At 53.7% G+C, this 21,455-nt stretch overlaps 1 protein-coding gene across 9 annotated transcripts in view; it reads right to left on the bottom strand.

Moving 5' to 3' along the window:
- Positions 1 to 21,455, bottom strand: part of LOC115655084 (SRSF protein kinase 3-like) — a 74,273-nt gene that overhangs the window by 18,616 nt on the left and 34,202 nt on the right. For 7 of the 9 annotated variants that reach the window (XM_030570170.1, XM_030570169.1, XM_030570167.1 and 4 more), the window contains 3 exons: positions 21,252 to 21,359; positions 20,078 to 20,147; positions 19,878 to 19,970 (listed from right to left, as the gene is read on the bottom strand). In XM_030570170.1, coding sequence (XP_030426030.1) covers positions 19,878 to 19,970; positions 20,078 to 20,147; positions 21,252 to 21,359 — 271 coding nt within the window. The remainder of the gene's footprint in view (positions 1 to 19,877; positions 19,971 to 20,077; positions 20,148 to 21,251; positions 21,360 to 21,455) is intronic. The other 2 variants (XM_030570165.1, XM_030570168.1) reach the window with 2 other exon arrangements.

Raw genomic sequence — 21,455 nt, forward strand, 5'->3', positions numbered from 1 at the left:
ACCCCGGACCTTCCCCTCCACTGGTGTCCCATCTATCTCAGCCACCTCTTTCCTGATGTTATCATATTAGGGTCCTCTGCCTGGTCCCTCCCGAAAGTCTCTCTCCCAGGACTAACCTGCCTGAGCTCCCAGGGGCTGGCTGGCTGCTTCTTCCAATGGCTCGTTGCCATCACGGCTGGGGCCAGCCTCCGGCTCACCTTCCATATTGGTAGTTTCTCTGATGGTTGCTCATGTCCATTTGCCTACTAGCGCGGTCTTCTGGCCCTGGGTCAGGATCTGGGTTCCCAAGGCCTTCGGGGCCTTCCTTTCTTTTTTTGTCTTCTGGACCTTTTGGGGGGCTGAGAATAAATCCTGAGAAAACTCTGAAAACATTGGGGGTTGACATTCCCCCAACGATGAGTCGCTGCCAACAGGGTCCCCAAAAGGTCTCCCTCCAGCCTCTCTAGGGGGAGTAAATTATCAAACCCTGGATAGTCTCTCCCAATGACTACAGGATATGGAAGTTTAGGAACTACGCCCACTGTCACCTCATTGGGGTTCCCCTGAACCTCTATTTCCACTGGAATGGTGGGATAATGGCTCACGGCCCCATGCACGCATGTCACTGCTACGCGTTTGGCTTGTAGCAGCTGGCTACTTTTTACCAGCTTACCCGATATAAGGGTGATAGCACTCCCCGAGTCCACAAGTGCTGTAGTCTCTACTCTATTTATCTTCACGGGCCTGGTGTAGTTATGCGGGGCTAATGCGACACCTGCAAGGTGGATAAGGGAGCATGGGACTTCCCAATCCCCCAAGTTGCATTGCATAGGCTCCTCGGTGCTGGGACACTGTGCTGCTATGTGTCCCCACTCCCCACATGCATAACATCTATAATTGTTTCTAATCATTCCCCTATCATGTGGGTTAGGGAGTTTAGTCTCAGGGTTTCCCCCATTCAGGACAATTCCTTCCTTCTGGGGTCTCCGCTGGTTTTCGGACCCCCTCTTCCTCCACCTAGGACTCCCCAGGGGTTTGGCTGCCCCACCTTCCAGGGTTGGAGTTGGGTGTTTGCTATGAAAGGGGCTTTCCTTGGGTAGTCGGGTCAATTCCCTGGCTGTCATGTGTCTTTCTACCAGCATGATCATCTCATCATAGATGGACGGATCGTTCTGGCCTACCCATTTGCGGAGATCTGGTGGCAGTGCCCTCATGTATCGGTCGATGACCAGAACCTCTATCTCTTCCGGACTCTGGGACTCTGTTTGCAACCACTTTTGTGCGAGATGGATGAGGTCATACAGTTGGGACTGCGGGGTTTTGTCTTCCTGGTACCTCCACTCGTGATACCGCTGGGCCCACACTGCAGTCTTTTCCCCAGATCTGGCCAGGATCTCTGCTTTCAGCTGGGGGTAGTCTGCTGCAGCCTCTTCAGGCAGATCATGGTAGGCCTTCTGGGCCTCCCCACACAGGAATGGGGCAAGGATGCCAGACCACTGATCTCTAGGCCAGGCCTCACGTAGGGCTGTCCTCTCAAAGGCCAGAAGGTATGCCTCTACATCATCCTCCCGTGTCATTTTCTGCAGCCAATGTCTGGCCTGTATGAGCCGCATCCCATCATGGCCACGGTTCATCTCTGTAAGGGTCTTTACCTGGTTTACCAATTCCCGCAACATAGCTCGGTCTTGAGCAGCCTGGTGCATCAGCAGGCGATTAGTCTCTTGCTGCAGCTGCACTGCCTCCTGTTGGGCGGCTGCCTGGACACGGGTAGCCTCCTGCTGCACTGCTGTGGCTTGTATCAGTGCCCGCACTACGTCATCCACTGTGTGAAAAAAAAATAAACCCTCTCTTTTTTTTTTTTAATCACCTTCCTTTTTTTCCGCCACGCTGTGCACGCCAAATATCCCACCACTGACACCAGTTGTGACAAAGTTCCTCCTCTACCTTGGTGGGTCCTGCGCTTATTGGCAGATTTGCTCACCTCAGTGATCTTCCCCTCTTGTGGAACCCACAGTCTGGGTCAGCTCCTCCTGTGTCTGATCAGGAGTTGGGAGGTTTTGGGGGGGGGAACCCGGGCCTGCCCTCTACTCCGGGTTCCAGCCCAGGGCCCTGTGGATCACAGCTGTCTATACTGCCTCCTGTAACAGCTGCATGACAGCTACAAATCCCTGAGCTACTTCCCCATGGCCTCCTCCAAATACCTTCTTTATCCTCATCACAGGACCTTCCTCCTGGTGTCTGATAACGCTTGTCCTCCTCAATCCTCCAGCAGTACACTCTCTCACTCTCAGCTCCTTGCCCTCTTGCTCCCAGCTCTTCACACGCACTTCCTCTCCTCTGGCTGCTCCCTGCCTGACTGAAGTGAGCTCCTTTTTAAACCCAGGTGCCCTGATTAGCCTGCCTTGATTGGCTGCAGGTGTTCTAATCAATGTAGCTATCGTCACTGCCTTCTAGAAAGCTCTTAATTGGCCCCAGGTGCCTTGATTAACCTGGAGCAACTGCCTTTTGGTTACCAGAGTACTAGGGATTTGTTTAGCCTGGGGCTAACACACCTGTATCTCAGTACTTTACTGTAGCCATCTGGCCTTGCCCCATCACACAGGTTTAAGAAGAAATTTCCCTTTTGGGGCAGGTTGCTGCATAATTGTCCATTATGAGGTTTCATTCACCTCTCTAAGCAACATGAAGTACTGGCCAATATCTGAGAAAGGATACTAGTCTAGACAGACCACTCAGAGGAATTGCCAAACTTAATCCAGGGTCCCTACAGGTATTACTGTATTTAGTGTTTTTACCCTTCAGTTCCCAAGACCCATCAAAGTGTGTATTTACATATCCTTACAAACCATTCAGGAATAAGGGGATTAATTAAACTGACACCTTTTCAGAATTAGACCTGTTTAATGTGAAGAACATAAAGACGCATCTCAGAATAAGACACTGCAGCCAAAATATCTGGAATATCCTTTGATGCAGTATCTGACTAAGAAATCTTCAGCAAATGCAATGCTACCTGGAAGGCCAGTGAGATAGAAGCATCCACAGATATGGTACCTGGGCTGTGGAAATGGCATTAGGGAGTGCAGTACTGGGATCAGATAACAGGAGAGGAGAAGGTAGTTCTCTTCTTCTCCCCTATCCTACTTGTAATCCCAGAGGAGCTGAGTAACATTGATAAAATGATCAGCATGGAAATAGTTAACAGTGTTGACATGCAACTCACCATCATTAGACTCAGAGTTAACACCTATCAAAATGTACTAGATCACCGGTTCTCAAACTTTAGAACCTGAGGGCCCCTATTTTGATTTAAAACTTTTCATAGACCCCCAAGTTGGCTTCTAATTTTCCCCAGGGTGCTCAACCCCTGCCCAACCCCAGGCCCCGCCCCCACTCCACCCTTTCCCCCAGGGTCTCACCCCATCTTCCCACCCCCACTCTACCCCGCCCCTCCCCTTCCCCAAGCGAGCCCTGTCCCCACTCTTCCCCCCCTCCCTCCCAGCATCTTCTGCACACCACTGAACAGCTCTTCTGTGGCCTGCAGAAGGTACTGGGAGGAAGGGAGAGGAGTTGATTGGTGGGGCTGGTGGTCCTGGACATGACTTACAGACCCCCTGGAGTATCCTCGTGGATTCCAGTTTGAGAAGCTGTACTAGATAGTTCGCACTAAAGACTTGCTGGTCCCCTCTTTTCCTCATTCCTGCCCCAAGCAAAAGTCAAGGAAAGGGGCTTTTCTCACATCTAGAGTAACTGATGGCGTCCATGAACATTCCCTACTTGGTTAGGGAGCTAGCCCTAAAGGTCTGCTTGAAGCAGTACCACTGCCAGACCATTAAACCCCTTTGTGGATCCTCCTCGCACAGTTTGTACTCTGATTTAGAGAAACTACAGTGCGCTTAGCTCTTCTACACCTGTTGAGGGAGAAGACTACAGCATTAGCTATTTGTGACTTTCCACATTTAGCAGGCAGCAGGTTAGAGATCTCTGCACAGAGGACTAGAAACCAAAAACTTTTCTTTTAATGACAGGCTTCAGACTAGCAGCCATGTTAGTCGATATCCGCAAAAAGAACAGGAGTCCTTGTGGCACCTTAGAGACTAACAAATTTATTTCAGCATAAGCTTTCATGGGCTGCAACTCACTTCCTCGGATGCATAGAATGGAACACACAGCCAGAAGATATTTATACATACAGAGAACATGAAAAGGTGGAAGTACACATACAAACATCTCCTGCTGATGATAGCTCATCTCAGTTGATTGGCCTCTTACAGTTGGTATGTGTACTTCCACCTTTTCAGGTTCTCTGTATGTATAAATATCTTCTGGCTGTGTGTTCCATTCCATGTATCCGAAGAAGTGAGCTGTGTCCCACGAAAGCTCATGCTGAAATAAATTTGTTAGTCTCTGAGGTGCCACAAGTACTCCTGTTCTTTTAATCGAAGTCTAGCTTCTGCAGAAACCAATATGGAAGTTGAGTTGTGCCTAGGGTGACCAGACAGCAAGTGTGAAAAATCGGGATGGGGGTAGGGGGTAATAGGAGCCTGTAGTTGTGCCATCTCCATAGGCAGATTGGTGGTAGGTGCATAGATGTGGCAATAAATGGGAAAGTAATGGAGTAAAAGCACCTAGGTTCAGGAACAGAGGAGATGGATCCATTGTAACAGACGACAAGCTGCTGAGGAAAGAGTGGGACAATCAGGCTATTTGGATTATGGTGTTGGGGAATGGAGCCTGGTGAAAGAACAGGAACATAGTGGGAGAGAGAAAGGCTGCCAATGCTTGAATTCTGCTATGAATTCTATGGCCTGCATCTTCAACAGATTTGCCATCTGGTATAGTTCTATGTCCTGTGGAATAAATTTATAGTTTGTTTTCCATCTCCAGAGAAAGAGTCATAAGGCTGATCTGGACACTGGGTACTCAGCCACGGGTGTTGGAGGCATTTTACTGCTGTTGTCCGTTTGGCTGGTGTGTATTCCAGCATTGGCAGAAGAAAGCTAGTAAATGGAGTGGCCTCATGCTTTGTCCAGTTGTATCTGTCCATTAGGGTGTTGTACAGAGTGCAGGGGAAGAGCCTGGAAATCCGTAGGAGAGCACCTACCAAAGACGACATAAGCACAATACTTCACTGTTGCTTATAAAAGTCTCCTAAATCCCTCTCCTCTTGCTGGTTTATTACACACCACCTCCTCCTGGATTCTCCCTGTACCATCTTAAATAATTCTTCTGCTCTTCGCTCTTTATACTTATTCAATACTGGTAAGGTGCCACCTGTCAGCCAGTTGTGCTGATCTTTGAACTCCCCCCACTATGTCAACATTGCTCTGGTGATAATATGCCCAAAAGTGAATAAAATATTTTAGATGCAGTTACACCAGGGGCCATAAAGTCAGAGACCATCGCCTCCCTGCTCCGTGACACCTCTGTGAATTCAGCCCAAAAATGCATTGGCTCTTTTTTGTTGCCATATCTCACTGCAAATTCATGTATAATTTCTTTATTATAATTGTTGCTTTTACAGGCCCAGAAGTCTGGTAGACACTTAAGAAAAGACACAGTCCTTGCCCAGAGAGCATGCAGTAAGTCAGGTTAGGCACGTTCAGTACCCAATGGGTCAATTAAATTTACAAATATACACAATTAATGAGAAAAATATCAATAATGACTGTCTTTTGACTCACTTCTTGTTGGCACCAGGGAAGGAAAAAACGGTTACCTATCTTTTTGTATCAGGGGGTAGCCATGTTAGTCTGGATCTGTAAACGGTTACCCACCTTTTTGTAATGGTTGTTCTTCAAGATGTGTTGCTCACGTCTATTCCATTCTAGGTGTGCGTGTGCCCACGTCCGTGGTTGTTGGAGATTTTTGCCTTAGCGGTATCCGTAGGGTCAGTGGCTAAGTTTCCTGTTATCTGCACAGCCGCAATCTACTTTGCGCCACGTAAGCACTTAGGGAACCTGCACGGGGTCCTGCTGCAGCCGTGAGAGGGATGCCCCTCCCCCAGCCCCCACGTAGCCTGGCTGCCAACCTGCTGCAGCCAGGGCAGCCCAGACCTGCTGTGGCCAGGGAACCCTTCCACCGGCTCTAACTCTGCTGCGGCCAAGACCTGCCGGGGTGGGCTAGCCTGACCCAGGACCCAGATGTGGCCATGCTGGGACCAAGGGAGAGGCCTCTATCCTGCAGTCCCAGCCCCGGAGCTGTTGCAGTGGGGACAGATGCCTCTCCCCCCAGCCCAGGTGCTACTGCGGGGAGAGAGAGCTGCAGGGAGCCTTCTCTTCCTGCCAGAGCATCCTCCTGCACCCCAAACCCCTCATCCCTGATCCCACCCTAGAGCCCTCACCCCATGCACCAAGCCCCACCCAGAGGCCACACCCCCAGCTGGAGCCCTCACAAACCTTCACCCCAACCCTTTGTCCCAGCCCTGAGCTCTCTCCCACTCTCCGCACTCGTCGGTCCCACAACCGCCACATGAATTTTGTTATGTGCACCAATGTGAAGGTGATGTGTGACACATCACCTCTATAGCACATAATAAAATTAAATTCCACACATGGGTGGGAAAAATGAGAGGGAACACTGGTTGACAGTGGTGCCCCCCTTGAGTGCTGCACTCATGCACCAGTATATCAGGCGCCGCTGGCCCTACGCCCCCTCAGTTCCTTCTTGCTGGCAACTCCAACAGAGGGGCAGGAGGGCGGATAATGGACATAAGCAACACATCTTGAAGAAGAACAGTTACGGAAAGGTAGGTAACCATTTTTTCTTCTTCGAGTGCTTGCTCATGTCGAATCCGTTCTAAGTGACTCACAAGCAGTGCCAATGGAGATGGGCTCAGAGTTCATGGTCTTGCAGCTTGCAGCACTGCTCTGCTGAAGCCAGCATCGTCCCGGGCCTGCTGGGTAACACACAATGGGATGTAAATGTGTGGACAGATGATCTACAGGCCTCTTAGATGGGCACCTGAGCCAAGAAGCCACTGATGGTACTTGCACTCTAGTTGAGCACGCCGTGACTATTGCCGGTGGAGGCACTTTCACCAGCTTGTAGCAGTATCAGATGCAGGCTGTGATCCAGGATGAAATCCTTTGAGCAGACAGTGGGCGACCTTTCATCCTGTCTGCCACTGCAACAAACAGCTGCGTTGACCTGCAAAATGGCCTTGTCCGGTCGATATAGAAAGCCAGCGCCCTCCCGACATCCAGGGCATGCAACCTGCATTCCTTTTCCAATTTATGAGGCTTCAGGAAGAAGACAGGCAAGTAAATGTCCTGGCTGGTATGAAACTGGGAAACTACCTTGGGCAGGAACGCTGAGTGCAGTTGCAGCTGGACCTTATTCTGGTAGAATATGTAAGGCGGTTCTGAAATAAGAGCCCTGATCTCAGACACCCTGCGGGCAGACATCACTGTAACCAGGACTGAAATCTTCCAGGAGAGAAGAAGAAGAGAGCAGGAAGCCAGAGGTTCAAAGAAAGGCCCCATGAGTCTCAACAGCATGAGATTCAAGTCCCAGGAAGGACAGGCTCCTGGACATGAGGGTAGAGACGCTCCAGACTTTTCAAAAACCAGGCTGTCATGTTGTGAGTGAAGATCAACCTGCCCTGGAATGGAGGGTGAAAAGCCAAAACAGTGGCCAGGTGGACCCTGACTGATGACAAGGACAAGCCCTGGATTTGAGGTGCAGAAGATAATCCAGAATAATCTGCAGCAAGGCCTGCTCAGCCTGGATATGTCGTTTTGAAGCCCAGCACATGAACCTTTTCCACTTTGTCAGGTAAGTTGCTCTGCTACCCAGCAAGACCTGTTGAACCCGGGCCGAGCATTCCCGCTCTTTCACATTCAGCCATGCACTAGCCATGTCGTCAAGTGCAACTCCACCAAGTTCTCGAGCAGAGGACTGCCATGGTTCTGGGCCAGCACATCCAGCCAAAAAGCTAGCTGCAGTGGGGCAGCTACCACAAGGTCCAGCAGCATGCTGAATCAGTGCTGGCAAAGCCACTTGGGGCTATCAGGATAACCTTTGCCTTGTCCTGTTTGATCTTCACGAGGACTCTGTGGATCAATGGCACTGGCAGGAAGGTATACATCAGGGCCCCTGACCATGGGAGCAGGAAAGCATCTGACAGGGAACCCCGTCCATCCCCCAGAGTGAACAGAACACGTGGCATTTCCTACTCTGATGGAATGCGAACAAGTCCACTTGGTGAGTCCCCCACTTCTGGAAGATCATGCTAGCTGCCTCCAGATGGAGCGACCACTCGTGGTGAGACGAGAAGGTCCTGTTAAGGTGATCTGCAAACACGTTCCTGCTCCTGGGCAGATGTGCAGCTACCAGATGAATGGCCTGCCACTCACAGAAGTCTCAAAGGCTGAGAACTTGACAAAGGCCTGATGACCTGGCTTTTCCCTGCCTGTTGATGTAATACACCGCACCAGTATTATCTGTTAGGACCTGCACCACCTTGCCCCTGAGCTGCCGGACGTTGAAGTGGAGGGCCAGATCATCTCACAGCCAGAGACCTTGCATGCTGAGCTCGCCCAGAGGGGCTCCCCAGCCCAGGCCCAAAACATCAGAGACCAGGGTCAGTGACAGGGATGCAGCTGCGAAGGGAACTCCCTGCAACACTGACCCGGGGTTCATCTACCATTCCAGGGATGATAGGATGTGATCCGGCACCCTGACTACCCAGTCTAGGTTGTGCCTGTTGGGGATGTAAACTGATGCCAGCCACACTTGCAAAGGCCTCAGGTGGAGCCTGGCACGACTTACCACATATGTACAAGTGGCCATGTGGCCCAACAACCACGGGCAGGCATGAGCCGTGGTGAACGGGTGGGTCTCACATAGGAGATCATGTCCGACATGGCCTGAAAACATGCCTTTGGAAGGAAGGCTCTGGCTTGCGTGGAGTTGAGAACCGCCCCTCTCAACTCTATGCATTGGACTGGCCTTAAGGTGGAGTTTTTCTCATTTACCAACAGGCCCAGGTCATGGCAGATCGAGGCTTCTCTGCACTTGTTCCTGAGACCTGCCCTTGATGAGCCCGTTATTGAGATTTGGGAAGACCTGGACCCCCTCAACATCTCAGATAAGCGTCCACTGGCACCATACATTTTGTGAAGACCCTTGGGGTCAATGAGAGGCCAAAGGGGAGCACAGTGAATTGGAAATGGTATCCGCCCACTATAACAGAGGAAACACCCGAAACTTTAGAATATGGAAATAAGCATCCTTCAGGTCAAAGGCAGCATATCAGTCTCCTGGATCCAGGGAGGGGATGATGGAAGCCAGGGAAATCATGTGAAACTTCAACTTCTTGAGAGACTTGCTGAGGCATCATCACAGATCCAGAATGGGTCTGAGGCCCCTTTTTGCTTTCGGGATTAGGAAGTAGTGGGAGTAGAACCCCTTTCCTGTCATGTCCTGAGGGACCTCCTCCACTGCCCTCAAGCACAGGAGGTTCTCGACTTCAGGAACAAGGAGTTCTTCTTCGAGTGATTGCTCACATCCATTCCAGGTAGGTGTGCGCGCCGCGCGTGCACGTTCGTCGGAAACTTTTTTACCCTAGCAACTCCAGTGGGCCGGCAGGTCGCCCCCTAGAGTGGCGCCGCCATGGCGCTCTATATATACCCCTGCCGGCCCGCCCGCTCCTCAGTTCCTTCTTACCGCCGTGTCGGTCGTTGGAACTGTGGAGCGCGGCTTAGCTGTCCTCCACGTCCCTAGCTCTCCTTGTTCTCTATCGTTTATCTATCGTTCATCTCTAGTTCCATTATAGTTGTTAATTAGTTTGTTAAGTAGATAGTTTAGTTAAATAGTTGTTAAGTAGTTCTTCGCCGGGGGCTTAGCCCTTCCCGGCACCCGGCGCCAGGCTCATGCCTGTTTCGCCGGGCTTCAAGCAGTGTGCGGCCTGCAAGAAGCCCATGCCTACCAGCGATCCCCACGAAGCGTGCCTGAAGTGCCTCGGGGAATCGCACAGATCCGACAAGTGCCGCATCTGTAAGGCTTTTAAGCCGAGGACAAAAAAGGAGAGGGATCAGAGGCTCCGAACTCTCCTAATGGAGGCAGCACTTGACCCGTCGGCTTCGCAGGCCGTGGTATCGGCACCGGCACCGGATCGCTCCGGCACCGAGAAGACTCCCCGGCACCGACCTTCTCCGGCACCGGAATCAGAGCCAAGGCCGTCGAAGTCTGATACTCCGGCCAGGCTGACCCGGCTTGAGCGCCCGGCCTCGACATCGGCCGCGGCGCCGCCGGCACCGTCAGCACCGTTGACTCCGGGCCCGGCGGGTCCGTTGAGTCCGGTGCCGCCGAGCTCCCCCATGAGATCTGGGGTTGAGGTAGTGGTCCCATCCACACCGGAGACCTTCGCCTCGGCTCGGGACCTTATTGCCCTGACGGAGCCCACTCGGCTGCCACCCCCGGTACCTCCGGTGCGGGTTGTGTCCAGAGGCAAGCCCATGCTGTCGGCGCCGCCCAGAGACAGTCGTTCGCCATCCAGGTCCCGACGTCTTGGGCGCTCCAGATCCCGACGCCGCTCGCAGTCCCGGCACCGCTCCCCTCAGCGGTACCGGTCGCACTCGCGGCAACGGTCGGCATCGAGACGGTCGCGGTCAGGCTCCAGTCGGCGACACCGGCACCGCGACTCCAGGAGCAGGTCCCGACGCTACTCGCCGCACCGGTCGACCTCCCGGCACCGAGCTGGTGGCAGGTCCCGGTCTCGGTCGACCTCCCGGCGCCGAGCTGGTGGTAGGTCCCGATCGACCTCCCGGCACCGAGCTGGTGGTAGGTCCCGGTCGACCTCCCGGCACCGAGCTGGTGGCAGGTCCCGGTACCAAAGCGGTACCCGGTACCGATCAGGATCCCGGCACCGTGATAGATCCCGGTCCCGATCCCGGTCCCGGCACCGATATGACTCCCGGCACCGGTCCCCGGCACCGAGACGATCCTCCGTGCCGGCCCGCGCACACCCTTACCATCCGGGGTCGGCCCCACCGTGGCCCTCGAGACAGCCGTCTGTATCCTCCCAGACGGACAGTGGGTATGCGCTGGGCACCGACCGGCAGGCGGCGCTGTTCGGGGATCCGCCGCTGCAAGACCAAGGCCCACAACAGTGGGGATTCTGGACACCCTGGGCATACCATCAGGCCCAGGGCCCCCAGCAGCTCCCTGCTAGACCGGCGACTGCGGAGCGTAGGGCCCCTGAAGCCTCCTTGTCTCGCCCCCCTCCCTCCCCGGAAAGGGAGGAAGGGTCCAAACAGCAGGACTCCGCTGTGGCTCCGGAGGCAGAGGCGAGGGCTGAGGAAGACCCTCAGTTGGACACTATCGTGCCTGGGGTCTCATCATCCTCCTCCCCGGATGAGGCGGTGGCGGGTACCTCCTCCAACAGTCCCCCCCCGCTGGATCTCAGGGCGCACCAGGACCTCCTCAGGCGATTGGCTCAAAACCTGAGTCTGCAGGCAGAGGAGGTCTCGGAGATAGAGGACCCAATTGTCACCATCCTCTCTTCTGATGCTCCCACCAGGGTCGCCCTGCCCTTCATACGGACCATCCAGGCCAACGCCAATACTATCTGGCAGTCCCCGGCCTCCATCCCTCCGACAGCAAAAGGAGTCGAGAGAAAGTACATGGCCCCTTCTAGGGGCTATGAATATCTACATGTTCACCCGACTCCCAGTTCACTGGTAGTGCAATCGGTGAACGATAGGGAGCGTCACGGCCAGGAGGCTCCGGCCCCCAAGTCCAGAGAGGCCAGGCGGATGGACCTCCTTGGCCGTAAGGTGTATTCGGCTGGGGCGCTGCAGCTCAGGGTCTCTAACCAGCAGGCCCTGCTGAGCAGATACGCCTTTAACTCCTGGGTGGCAGTGGACAAATTTAAGGAGCTGCTGCCACAGGATGCTCGCCAAGAGTTTACGGCCATCTTGGACGAAGGCAAGAAGGTCGCACGCACGGCCTTACAAGCCTCCTTGGACGCTGCGGACTCGGCTGCCCGTACCCTCGCGTCAGGAGTTACGATGCGTCGCATCTCCTGGCTGCAGGTTTCCGGCCTTCCGCCGGAGCTCCAGCACACTATACAGGACCTTCCTTTCGAAGGCCAGGGCCTGTTTTCCGATAAGACAGACCCCAGACTCAAGAGTCTAAAAGACAACAGAGTCATCATGCGGTCCCTCGGGATGCACACCCCCGTGACGCAGCGTAGACCCTTTAGGTCACAACAACAGCAACGACGTAGGCCGTTTTCCCAGTTCCGCCAGCGGCAGGACCTTTACAGGCGCCGCGGCAGGAACGGCAGGCGCAGGCAGTCTGGGAACCAAGGGGGGCAGAACCAAGGCTCCTCAAAACCCCCGCCTGGTCCTAAGCCTTCATTTTGAAGGTGCGCCCGAGGGCGCGGTAACAGTTTCCCCTATGGATCCTTTCCCCCCGTTTTCAAACCGCCTTTCGTTTTTCCTCCCGGCGTGGTCCCAAATAACATCGGACCGCTGGGTCTTAAGCATGGTGCAGACGGGATACCGCCTGCAGTTTGTTTCGTTTCCTCCTTCCTGCCCTCCTTCCTCGTCCCTCTTCAGGGACCCCTCTCACGAGCAATTCCTTCGGCAGGAGGTGCAGACGCTCCTCAGCAAAGGAGCTATAGAGGCGGTTCCGGAAAACGAGAAAGGCAAGGGGTTTTATTCCCGCTACTTTCTGATCCCCAAGGCCAAGGGGGGCCTCAGGCCTATCCTCGACCTGCGAGAACTCAACAAATACCTCGTGAAGTTGAAGTTCCGCATGGTATCCCTGGGGACCATTATTCCATCCCTGGATCCGGGAGACTGGTACGCCGCCCTCGACATGCAGGACGCGTATTTCCACATTGCCATTTGGCCGCGCCACAGACGCTTTCTCCACTTCGTTGTGGGGGCTCTTCATTATCAGTTTGCAGTCCTCCCATTCGGCCTGTCCACGGCCCCGAGGGTGTTTACAAAATGCATGGCAGTTGTCGTGGCGCATCTTCGGCGCAACCGTGTCCACGTGTTCCCTTATCTGGACGACTGGTTGATTCGGGGCACGTCGGAACAGCAGGTCAACAGCCATGTCCGCATGATCACCGCCATATTTGCAAATCTGGGCCTCTTGATAAACACAGACAAGTCCACTCTGAGGCCCACGCAGAAGGTGGAATTTATCGGGGCCGTCTTGGATGCCACTGTGGGCAGGGCCTCGCTGCCTCTACAACGGTTCCAGACCATGGCGGCGATCGTTCAACGTTTGCGGTCAGCCCCATTGACGTCAGTGAGGACATGTCTAACCCTGTTAGGCCACATGGCGGCGTGCACTTTTGTGACCGGCTACGCTCGGCTCCACATGAGGCCTCTCCAGCTGTGGCTTATCAGTCAGTACAGGCCGGCAAGGCAACCTTTAGACATGTTAGTCACAATCCCCCAGAAGGTCTTAGATTCTCTCGGCTGGTGGTTAGACCAGTCCGTATTATGTGCGGGTCTTCCCTTTCACCCCTCTCAGCCATCGGTATCCCTGACAAGGGATGCCTCAGATCTAGGCTGGGGGGCCCACCTAGGGACCCTGCGGACACAGGGCCTGTGGTCCCAGGAGGAGGTGGGGCTCCACATCAACATGCGGGAGTTGAGAGCGGTCCGCCTTGCTTGTCAAGCGTTTTGTCATCAGCTTCAGGGTCGTTGTGTCGCCGTGTTCACGGACAACACGACGACCATGTACTATATCAACAAGCAGGGAGGCACCAGGTCCTCCTCCCTGTGCCACGAGGCGATACGTCTCTGGGACTTTTGCGTAGCCCACTCCATTCACCTCAGGGCTTCCTTCCTCCCTGGAGTACGGAACACTCTGGCAGATCGATTAAGCAGATCCTTCCTGTCACACGAGTGGTCCCTTCGCCCGGACGTCGCTCTCTCCATTTTCCGGAGGTGGGGTTATCCTCGGGTGGACCTCTTCGCGTCCAAAGGGAACAGGAAGTGCCAAGCGTTCTGCTCCTTTCAGGGCAGGGAGCCGGGGTCGATAGCGGATGCCTTCCTCATCCAGTGGTCGACCCACCTGTACTATGCATTTCCCCCGTTCCCTCTGGTCCACAAGGTCCTCCTGAAGGTGCGCAGGGACAGGGCTCTCGTGATCATGGTGGCCCCGGCGTGGCCCAGGCAGCACTGGTACACCATGCTGCTGGACTTGGCCATAGCCGACCCAGTTCCCCTGCCCCTTCATCCGGACCTGATTACCCAGGACCACGGGACCCTCTGTCACCCAGACCTGCAGTCGCTGCACCTAGCGGCGTGGCTCCTGCGTGGCTGACTGGTTCCGAGCTGCGCTGCTCTACACCTGTGAGAGAGGTGCTCTTGAGCAGCAGGAAACCGTCCACAAGAGCCACATATTCAGCGAAATGGAAGCGCTTCTCCTGTTGGTGCGTAGAGAGAAATCTCCGCCCTATGGAAGTTTCGGTATCCGAAATCTTAGACTACGTTTTGTCCCTCAAAGGGCAAGGTCTGGCCTTATCGTCGTTGCGAGGCCACCTAGCAGCTATCTCCACCTTTCACCCGGGTGCGGACGGTCGCTCCGTTTTTTCTCACCCGACGGTGTCGAGATTCCTTAAAGGGCTGGAACGTTTATTCCCTAACGTCCGTCCCCCTGCTCCAACCTGGGATCTTAACCTGGTGTTGTCCCGGCTCATGGGGCCCCCCTTTGAGCCGTTAGCTACTTGCTCCCTGCTCTACCTCTCTTGGGAAACTGCCTTTCTAGTGGCTATCACCTCAGCTAGACGGGTGTCGGAGCTCCGAGCTCTTGTGGTAGACCCCCCATATACGGTCTTCCACAAGGATAAGGTGCAGCTGAGGCCACACCCTGCTTTTCTGCCCAATGTGGTCTCAGCCTTTCATGTCAACCAAGAGATTTTCCTTCCGGTTTTTTTCCCAAAACCTCACTCCTCAGGCAGGGAGCAGCAGCTCCACTCGCTGGATGTCCGTAGGGCTCTCGCGTTCTACATAGAGAGGACTAAGCCCTTCCGAAAATCCCCCCAACTTTTCGTGGCGGTAGCAGATCGTATGAAAGGTCTTCCTATCTCCTCCCAGAGGGTATCCTCTTGGGTTACGTCCTGTATCAGGACTTGTTATGACTTGGCCCATGTCCCTACGGGCCGTGTGACTGCGCATTCTACCAGGGCGCAGGCGTCGTCGCTGGCTTTCCTCGCCCGTGTGCCCATCCAGGAAATCTGTCGGGCAGCGACCTGGTCATCGGTCCACACCTTTGCTTCCCACTACGCCCTGGTCCAGCAGTCGAGGGAGGATGCGGCCTTCGGAACTGCAGTGCTCCGTGCCGCGACTTCTCACTCCGACCCCACCGCCTAGGTATGGCTTGGGAGTCTCCTACCTGGAATGGATGTGAGCAATCACTCGAAGAAGAAAAGACGGTTACTCACCTTTGTAACTGTTGTTCTTCGAGATGTGTTGCTCACATCCATTCCACACCCGCCCTCCTTCCCCACTGTCGGAGTAGCCGGCAAGAAGGAACTGAGGAGCGGGTGGACCGGCAGGGGTATATATAGAGCGCCATGGCGGCGCCACTCTAGGGGGCGACCTGCCGGCCCACTGGAGTTGCTAGGGTAAAAAAGTTTCCGACGAACGTGCACGCGCAGCGCGCACACCTACCTGGAATGGATGTGAGCAACACATCTCGAAGAACAACAGTTACAAAGGTGAGTAACCGTCTTTTGCTTGTGAGAAGGGTCCCTGAAAAGGGATGGGAAGCAGGGGAGACGAGAGGGAGGGGCAGCTGAAAACTATAGCCTTGTGACACTATGTCCAGCACCCAGTGGTCTGGGGTGACTTGCGCCCAGGACGAAGCTGGCTGAGGAGAGAACAGGGTCCTGGGAACCTGGGAGCTGACTGAGGCATTACTCTCGAGTGCCCCCTCGAAATGAGCGCTTCTGACCCCTGAGATGCTTTGCAGGAGTGGACTGTACAGGCAAGTGGGAGGAGAAAGGATGGCAGCAATGGTTGAAACTTCTGTCCCTGTCCCTTCTCCTTGAAGACCCTGGATGGGCTGCCAAAGGGCTCGCCTCATGCACCAACAGAGCCCAGTGCCGTTTGTGCCACCAACTGTTGCTCCAGGGTGGCAGCAGATGCACGGTGTGAAGAGGGCATCAACGTGACCGGCACTCCCGACATGCTCTGATAAGGCCACTGCGCTGGCCACTGGCCATTCTGCAAAGATGGTGCCATCGATGTCGATGTGGCCTCAGGTGCCCAATCACACCAGTAGAGTTTAGGTGAGAGGCTGAGCTGCTCTTCCATGCCAGAGGAATCCCCTTCCGGTGACCATGGTGGGGCTGTCGACGCCTGAATCTGTCTGCTGACCATCACCCCTGGAGATCAATGCCCGGAGCAAGAGAATCGGTGCTGGTATCGAGGGGACTGGTACTGGGGGGACCAGAGATGTGAGGGGGAGCGCTCCTGCAGGGCAGACAACTGAGATCTGTGCTGAGAGGACGACTGGCGGGAGGGCGAATGGTGCTGGTAGTACGGAGACAGGCACCTCCCTCTAGGCGATCTGCCTCAAGACGGCAGGGACTGTGATCGCGGTACCAGTGACCGAGGGTGAGCCTGAGAGGATCTCCAGCGATCTGCAGTGTGACGGTGGAGAGCATTGTCTTGTCTCGAGGGATCAGTAGCACTCCCTGCCCCCGGAGGGGTCTTAGCGGCTGGCTTTCCCTCATAGGGAACCTTTGCCCTTTCCTGTGGCACATGCTGTGTGGGCGGGGCGGGCGGAGGCCTGTGCTCTCTCGGCTCTTGGGAAGGAGTCGATCCCATCAGGAATTTGGGTCTGTGACGGTGCGGGACTCACCCCTGCAGCAACTCCCGCTGTCATCTCCGGGAATTAGCTCTCCAGCCATTGATGCGCCCTCTGCAGGCCGGTGTCCTGCTACTGCTTGGCACTCGTGTCCCTCCCAGGCCCAGTGCCCTGTTGTCTGGGGTGCTGCCCCCTGGCAGTAACCCCTCACAGTTCTGGGTCTCCCCTCCCAGGGGAACCCCCACCCACTATCCCCACCTTGCCTCAGTCTTGGCTACTGCCCAGTCTCCATCTAGCCCCTGTTCACTGGGTAAGACTGCAGTATAAGCCACTCATCACAGGCAAAGGGGTTTGGACCTGCTGCCTCTGGCTACTTGTGGGCTGCCCCTGAAACCCAGTACCAAATAGGCCTTACCAGGCCTGCAGCCTGGGGCTTTCCTAGGCTGGAGCTCCCCGGCCCCCTTGGCCTTTTCCCAGCCCTGCTCCACTCCAGATACCTGGTTAACCTCCCTGCAGCCAGGCTCTTCTCTCTCTGAACACAGAGAGAGACTGTTGAGCTCCTGGCTCCCAGCCTCTTATATAGGGCCAGCTGAGGCCTGATTGGGGTGTGGCCCAGCTGCGGCTGCTTCCCCAGTCAGCCTAGTAGCTGCTTTCCCTGCTACAGCCCTCTCCCAGGGCTGTTTTAAGCTGTTCAGGGTAGGAGCGGGGTAAGGACCCTGCTACAGGGTTCCATACCATTCCTGGGAGTTGGTGGTGGATCATTTAAGGGGCTAAGGGCCCTGACCAGGGAGGCATGTCCATGTGGCTCCAGAGTGGCCGGGCAGCCTGAACTGGGTCCTTTGCCCAATGTCCCATGGCCCTTCTTGTCTGGTGCCAGGGAACCATGCTTCCTTGCTTTCTTTTTGGGAACAGGCAACAGGGAGCCAGCGGGAGCTTGGTGCTGGTGGTGTGCTGTGCGCTGAGACTGAGGCACTCGGTGAATCTTAGTGGGACAGCTCGGAAACCAGATGAAGGGAAGCCTCCATGAGGAGAGCCTGCAAATGAATATCCTGCTCCCTCTAAGTCCTAGGACAAAAGTTTTTACAAATATGGCACTTGTCCTTCACATGTGATCCCCCCAAGCACTTGAGGCAACTGTTGTGGGGGGTCACTTACTGGAATAGGCCTGTTTCAGTCCACGCAGGGCTTAAACTCAGAGACCGGGGCATGCCCTGCCTGGGGCAAAGTCCATCTTTAAACAGGGGATGGGGCAGGTCAAATAGTACTTGTGACTCGGGCAAACCATCAAGCAAAACACCTGGCCCCACCCTCTCTCTTGATGCCCTCAATCAGCACAGGCTAAGTACAGTTCTACTGCCCTTTACTCATACAGTAAGAACAACAACATTACATTACCCCCCACCCCGCACTCAAGTGATCTGTAACCCAACCCCAGCCAAAATCTATCACTTGGGCAACACAGCTCTGTTTGCTGGATACCTAGGTAGATTAGGTGTGAATGTAAATACAATCTGATCCTGAAGCCTTTTCCCCCAGCCCCAGCCCATCACTAGCTGTCAGGGAGAGCTCGGTTAGACTTTGATTACAAATCATAATTTGGCCAACATCACCAAAATGAATGCACTGACATCATCATAAAAACAACAGCTGTATAAGGAAGCTTGTCTATGTTCATACTTTTCAAATCTATTATATTTTCAGATACACATATTTTATCATACACTTTATATGCTTTTAAAGTATGTATTAATGTTTCAATTTCAGTTCAAATTTCCACACAAAAAAAATCACTAAACTGGCAACACTGCATGTAACTAGTTCACAAAAATGGGGGGGGGGGGAGGGAAATCCCTGTTTGAGGCTGTTTCACTGGCTGAGTGGGGAAAGGACCATAGTAAGAGACTAAGTGGGAAAGTGGGGAGGAAGAGTGCTAGGTAGGGCCTTGGAGTCAAGGACAAAATGTTTAAACTTGATGAGCCAAGGGAGAGGCAGCAAAGAGATTCAAAGAAAGGAGATGCACATTTCAGACCAGGGGTCAGCAACCTTTCAGAAGTGCTGTGCCGCGTTTTCATTTACTCACTCTCATTTAAGGTTTCAGATGCCAGTAATACATTTTAACATTTTTAGAAGGTCTCTCTCTCTCTCTAAGTCTATAATATATAACTAAACTATTGTATGTAAAGCAAATACATTTTTTAAAATGTTTAAGAAGTGTCATTTAAAATTAAATTAAAATGCAGAGCCCCTCGGACCTGTGGCCAGGACCCGGGCAGTGTGAGTGCCACTGAAAATCAGCTTGTGTGCTGCCTTTAGCACGCGTGCCATAGATTGCCTACCCTTGTTTTAGACAGACTGGGCTGGAGACAAAGGCGGTGGAGTTGGGAAGAGAATGTGCTTGTCCTCTGTCAGCATAATACCCATTTTCAGGCTTCTTCCAGCTTTGCTCTCATTTAGTTACTTTCATCCCACATTTCGACTCTCTAGTTCCTTTTGGGATATTTCTTAGTCCTCACTGACTACGAACTTTAGAATTTTGTACTGGCATTCATCTCCTGAGTAACTCTCAAGTCAACAGGTTGGCATAGGAAGGTCCTAGAGGACTTCATGGAGTCTTCAGCTCTCCTCCTTGCTTACAGAGAACTTTGCTTAAGATAGATTTTTGTTTGTTTTTCAAAGAGCAAGTTATTTAGGGGTGAGTCAGAGATTTGCACCTTTCTTCACAGGTGACAACTTTCCATTGTGCTGGGGGGTGCTTGACCACCTGATTTTGCCCCAGGCTCTGCCCTCACTCCACCCCTTCCCATGAGGCCAAACCCCTGCCCCGCCCCACATCTTTCCACCCTCGCTCCACCCCTTTCCGCTCCGTCCCCCAAGTTTGCTGCATCCTTGCTCCTCCCCTCCCCGCCCCCAGCCTCCTGCACTCCGCAGAACAGCTGATTGGCGGGGCCCGCTGTTGGGCAGGAAGCACTGGGGGGGAGGGGAGGTGCTGATAGAGGGGCTTCCGGTGGGTGCTCAGCACCCACCATTTTTTCCTCATGGGTGCTCCAGCCCCGGAGCACCCACGGAGTCAGCACCTATGCCTTTCTGGATAACTCCCCAGCTCCTATTTTCACCTTGTCTGCTGAAGAATTTTGATGACTGTTTCCAGGAGAAAATAATTTTAGGAGGAATTCTTCCCAGGAGTTCAATGATACGTGCAATGTGATCTAGAGAGAGAGAGAGAGAGAGAGAGAATGGGGGAAACCACGAAGCTGGATATTTAGATTTTATGATCCTTTCATCAGTGAAGTCACTGAAAATGACAGAATCCTACCATCATCTCTGGAGAAATATTTCCCAGCCTGGGGTTCAAAAAGGCACTTGCCGGTCACCATTTCAAATGCCTGGAAATGAAGTAGCCTATTAATCCACTCAGTGCCCAAGCCAGACAGTCAAGAGAATCATTCTTCACCAGTCCCTCCACTCCCTCAGCACCACCCCATTTTTCACTTCTCCAATACTCCATGACACAGGAGTGTTCCTAAGGCCACGTCCAGACTAGATATTAAAATCGATTTTAGATACGCAACTTCAGCTACGGGAATAACGTAGCTGAAGTCGAATTTCTAAAATCGAGGTACTCACCCGTCTGGATGGCGCTGCATCAATGTCCGCGGCTCTCCGTGTCGATTCCGGTACTCCGTTCGGGTTGATGGAGTTCTGGAATCGATGTAAGCGCGCTCGGGGATCGATACATCGCGTCCAGACTAGACGCGATATATCGATCCCCGAGCAATTGATTTTAACCCGCCGATGCCGCGGGTTAGTCTGGACGAGGGCTAAGATAAGGAAACACATGCAGGTGCCGACAGTCCCTGCTCTGCCACCACAGACATCACATTCCCCTTTGCCTGGGTAAATCTCAGTGTATATCTGGTTCAGTTTGACATATGTTAGGTTCCATATATAGGGTATTAATTGCCTTGTAATCAATATAGGGACAAGACAATTAAGAGGAGCTTTATCTGCAGTACAACTTTGAACAGAAGTTGGTATTTGCAGAGTGCTTATTTTTATCACATGATTTCTTCAGACAAGATTCGTCTTACTCCCAAATGCAGTAAAATAAACTAATGGCTGAGGACAGATATTCTCACAGGGTTGCTGGTGTCAGGACCAGAGCCAGGGTTTCTCGCGCCCTAGGCACACGGCCATTTCGCTGCCCCCCATGCTGATCCCGTGGCTCTGGTGGAGCTGCCGCAGGCATGCCTGCAGGAGGTCCACTGGAGCCGTGGGAGCAGCCGAACCTCCGCAGGCATGCCTGCGGCAGGTCAACCGGAGCCACCTGCTGCCCCCCCCGGCAAAATGCCACCCCCTCAATAATCCTGGCACCCTAGGCAATTGCCTAGGCTGCCTAAATGGTAGCGCTGGCCCTGGCTGGTGTGTCATTCATATTCACATCTGTGGTGCTCTGCAATCACCATGTCCATTGGGCTGAGAGTCCCTACCAGGCAGGCTGTGCTCCAGATATCTGCAGGAGTGCTGTAATCTAACCCAAGAAGAACTTCCAGGGCTCGATATGGCTGGGTCTGGATCTCTTTGGAAAGGGGCTTGTACTGAAACAGAAAGGATGGACTATAGCTAGTGGTTCACAACTGATTAAAAACAAAGAAAATCACAGCAAAGTCCAGGACACAGTGGTACAGACCATG

This window comes from Gopherus evgoodei, chromosome 7 (assembly GCF_007399415.2).
Source record: "Gopherus evgoodei ecotype Sinaloan lineage chromosome 7, rGopEvg1_v1.p, whole genome shotgun sequence".
Taxonomy (NCBI): Eukaryota; Metazoa; Chordata; order Testudines; family Testudinidae; genus Gopherus; species Gopherus evgoodei.